At 41.5% G+C, this 4,310-nt stretch overlaps 1 protein-coding gene across 1 annotated transcript in view; it reads right to left on the reverse strand.

Moving 5' to 3' along the window:
- Nucleotides 1–2,335: 2,335 nt before the first annotated feature.
- Nucleotides 2,336–4,310, reverse strand: part of LOC117948224 — a 7,085-nt gene continuing 5,110 nt past the window's right edge. The window contains exons 4-5 of the mRNA XM_034877772.1: nt 3,791–3,846; nt 2,336–2,839 (exon numbers count right to left, since the gene is read on the reverse strand). Of these exons, the coding sequence (XP_034733663.1) occupies nt 2,627–2,839; nt 3,791–3,846 (269 nt within the window). The 3' untranslated portion in view covers nt 2,336–2,626. The remainder of the gene's footprint in view (nt 2,840–3,790; nt 3,847–4,310) is intronic.

Genomic DNA, 4,310 nt, shown 5'->3' on the forward strand with positions numbered 1-4,310 from the left:
TTTGTTATAGCAGCTCTATCAAGCACAGGACAGGCAGGTGTCATTTATCAAAGACAGGTTGAGTGCTAGATTAATGTAAAGGAAAGGACTGTAAAAAAATGAATAACGGTGTAACGGTAAACTCAACTTGCGATTCAATACGATTCACCTTATTTTTAAGTTTAAGATAAGATTTTTTTTAACATAATGATCTGCAGACAAACGACTGCCAAATGTTCCTTTTAATTTATATAAACTGTGCAAAACAGATGTGTTCTCTTTTTAAAAGTACAACTGAAATGGTATTGTTTCTTGAATAACTAAATTTAAATAAACAACACATAATTTGATTTTGAAAACAAGTTCCACCTTAAAATCAGTCAATAAATAGAAAATAAACTCTTCAAATAAATAAACTGAGGACACATGGTGAGGTCTGAAGTCATACAAGTGAAGTCCAAAGTCCAAATCCAAAAACTGCATTGCAACTTTTCCCTTTTATATCGATTTTTGCAGCGATCCCCGCTGCATCGTGACATCGCTGCTGCGTTGTCAGTGCGAGGGTCCAGCTCCTCTCAGCTGGACTCAACGTTTTCATCCTCATAGTTCACAGAATCATGGACAAACATGTGCATACGTGGATTTCTCTTTTGAAACGTATTCTCCTTGAAGCAAATATTTCAGCCAAAATAACAACTACATTGACGATTGATGAGTATCATCCTCTAAATGCTTGTGTCCGAAGCATCTTATGAGCCAAGGTATGCTCGCCTACATTCCAGTACAGTATATATATATTAATATGTATATTTTTCTAGCGGGTGCCCCACCAAAAAGCTGCTCGAAGGATTATTTCTGCCGTCCTGCCCTTACCTAAACAAGTTCCTTTCCTACACGTGTGAGTGTGTGTGTGTGTGTGAGTGTGTGTGTGTGTGTGTGTGTGTGTGTGTGTGTGTGTGTGTGTGTGTGTGTGTGTGTGTGTGTGTGTGTGTGTGTGTGTGTGTGTGTGTGTGTGTGTGTGTGTGTGTGTGTGTGTGTGTGCATGCGTGTGAATTTCTGTGTGACAAAATGTTCTTGAAGGAGGCACAAATCGAGGAAGTGTCGCAGCATGGGCACAGCCCTACATACATGCTAATTATTTAAACTAATTAGAATAGTACATTAGCTTAGTGAAATATTTAAGAAAATCTGAACTGATGGTTTTTAAATATTATTTATATTTGGTGTAAAAAGCATAAATGTGTCCCTTTCAAATGGCCTTAAACTCCATCTTTGCATTGATATGCATTGTCATTCGCTGTTTGTTTATAGGATTATTGGACTGCCACTAGACAAGAAAATGCATAGAAAATATGAAGAAAAAAAAGTTTGGCCTCTGGTGCATTCTAGTTGGCCATAAAGAGTACACAATTAAAGATCGCGACCATGTCCAATCGTCTGTTTGTGTGTCTTAGAATGCCATTGTAAAAAAAATGGAATTACATTGAACCTAATAAAGCTAATGTTGGAGAATGTACTGAGTCGGCCTTGTCTGTTCCAGAGTCTGGGTCAGTGGGTGGGTGTGTTAAAGCATGTATGCATGACGAGATGCTCAGTAAGACATCTTCAATATTCCAGAAGTAGAAATGAGCCTGAAGAAAGTTCATTTTACACCCAAAAGGTCTGCTCAACTGATGCAAAACAATGTTTCTAAGCAGGAATCTTAGTTTAGTGTGCTGCTATGTATGTGCATGCTAACAGTTGCTAATTGGCGCTGAATGTCACTAGTTGTGCACCTACTAGGACATAAACTGTTAGATTGTTAGAACTAAATTGACTAAAAAGACATTTAAATCATTTCAAACCACAAATGTCAACCTCAAGGTGGGGCTGGGGGATCAGCAAAATCAGTGGAATGGTCTGCAGAAGAAGGCATTGGTATTATCTTCAAGCACTTTTTTAAGCCCATTAGTTAAAGAAATGCAGTGGTGGTAGAAGTACTCAGAGCCACACAAGCAACTTAAAAAAATGTAATAAGTCAAATTATGGAAAATGTATTACTTCAAACCTGCATGTTACTTTGAAATATGCCTCCTTAAGACTTTAAAGGCTTAATTACAGACGTGGCTTAAAAAGAGGGAGATAGTTTTTCCTCATAGAAAGTAGTAAATCTCCCTCTGGAATGTAGGAGTAGAAGTATAAAGTGGCATGAAATGGAAATACTCAAGTAAAGTACAAGTACCTCAGAATTGGGTAAAGATAGGAAATTGCTTCCCACCGCTGGTGTAATGTCAGGACCTTCATGAAACCGATGCTAAGACTTTAATGTTAATGACTTTTTGTGCACTGTTTTTTAATCAAAGACTTGGACAGAGTCGGCTTAAGCAGAACTTTATTATGATAAGGTTACAGGACGGACACGATTATCACCGAGACAGACGTGGTTGGAAAAGACGTCCCTGGCTCAGAGGTGGCACAGAGTGAACCGGCCCCAGAGATGTCGACCCTGGATAAGCTCCATCCTTCTAGTGGTTTTCGACATTTTTGACAATGCAACATTCAAACATGCGACTGACTTCGACAGCAGCTTCACAGAGTGGGACGAATCCACGCTCTGAGGGGACGGCTCGGGACCCTGCGCCACCTCAGCCACAGTCCAGTCGTCTCTTTACTTCCACTGGCCCTTCTCATAGTCCCACTTGGCTGAGAAGCCCTCGACGGGGTTGATCCTCATGTCCAACATCCTCTGCAGCTGTTTGGCCTGCCACTCCTCGTCAAAGGTCCTGGGACGTGCAGGGTAGACTGGGAATAGAGACATATGAAGCACTTCAATGGACTCGGAAGTGTAGTCCATATGCAAACACATACATGCATTATGCAGGGGGCGGCTGTGGCTCAGTGGTAGAGCGGTTGCCTGCCAATCGGAAGGTTGGTGGTTCGATCCCTGCAAGACACTGAACCCCGAGTTGCCCCCGGTGCTGCGCCATTGGAGTGTGAATGTGTGTGAATGTTTATCTGATGAGCAGGTGGCACCTTGTACGGCAGCCCCGGCCACAGTGTATGAATGTGTGTGAATGGTGAATGTTTCCTGTAGATGTAAAAGCGCTTTGAGTAGTCGTTAAGACTAGAAAAGCGCTATATAAATACAGCACATTTACATTTACATTTACATCATGCTACAAAAAACAAAGCACGTGATTGGCGTTTTATTTTGGTAACAGACGTTTTGTTGCGCTTGGTAAAAACTTTACTTTGGCAGAATGACATCAAGTTCCCGTTCAGCCAGATAAAAACAGGAAGGAAACTTGAAACGCACTCGAGCTGCAATGAGTTATCAATTCATTTATTAGTTGTCAACTATTTAATTAATAGGCCACTATTTTTAACTTGATAAATCGGTTTGATCCATTTGTTGTGAGAATGTTTTTAATTAATTTTGTGATTCCACCTTTTTTAAATCTCTACCTCTGTGACAGTAAACTGAACATCTTTAGGTTGTGATCAAAACAAGACATTTGAGGTTGTCATTTTATACATTTTATAAACCAAAGAACTCAAAGATTCATTGAGAAAATAATCAACGATGAAATTATCATCAGTTGCAGCCATAGAGTGTATAGACTCTGCAGAAGTGCCTTAGACCCACTTCTCACTTGATTTAGTACCTCAGCAAACAGTGTCATGATGAGGTTTAATTCTTCTGCAACCGGGAATGATGTCAAAATCGGTGATTAAGCAGGGGGTGGTTTAGGGTGTGGCGATGAAAATGCGTAACTTAATGTAGAGTGTAAGCAGCTCCTGCCTCACTCCACCCTCTTGTCTAAATCGTCACATCCGCAGCGAGGACGGCTGCGCTCGTAACGGCAAACTCAGCGACTCCTAGCAGATCTCCACAGACCAATGGGTGACGTCACACATGCTCCGTCCACTAACTTTACAGCCAATGGTTGCAGCCCTTGGTAACAGACCTTTCCCATTGGACATGTTGACCTGTCAACTCATAAAGTCCGTTTACAGGGCTCTGGTTTGGTACATGCGGGCTAACTGGTGAGGCCTACTGGGATACATGAAAGGAACAGAGCTAGTGTTAATGTTGTTAGCTACAGCCGTGCTGTTCCTGCTCTGGTAAGAATATAAGTGAAAATGTCCGCTGTGAAAGAGATCTTTGTCACACCAGATGCACATCCAATCTCAAAACGGTTTGCACCGTTTTGCCACGGTTCCCTGGTTGAACGACATGAGTCTTCAGAGCGATGTGAAACGGGGTGCAACTGCTTTGAGGTGTGTTTTTTGTCGCGTTTGGTGGTGGGTGTGTCTCGTCCACCGTACCCGTTTCAGTTTAAAAAACGTGT

Source organism: Etheostoma cragini, chromosome 7, assembly GCF_013103735.1.
Source record: "Etheostoma cragini isolate CJK2018 chromosome 7, CSU_Ecrag_1.0, whole genome shotgun sequence".
In the NCBI taxonomy this organism is placed as follows: Eukaryota; Metazoa; Chordata; class Actinopteri; order Perciformes; family Percidae; genus Etheostoma; species Etheostoma cragini.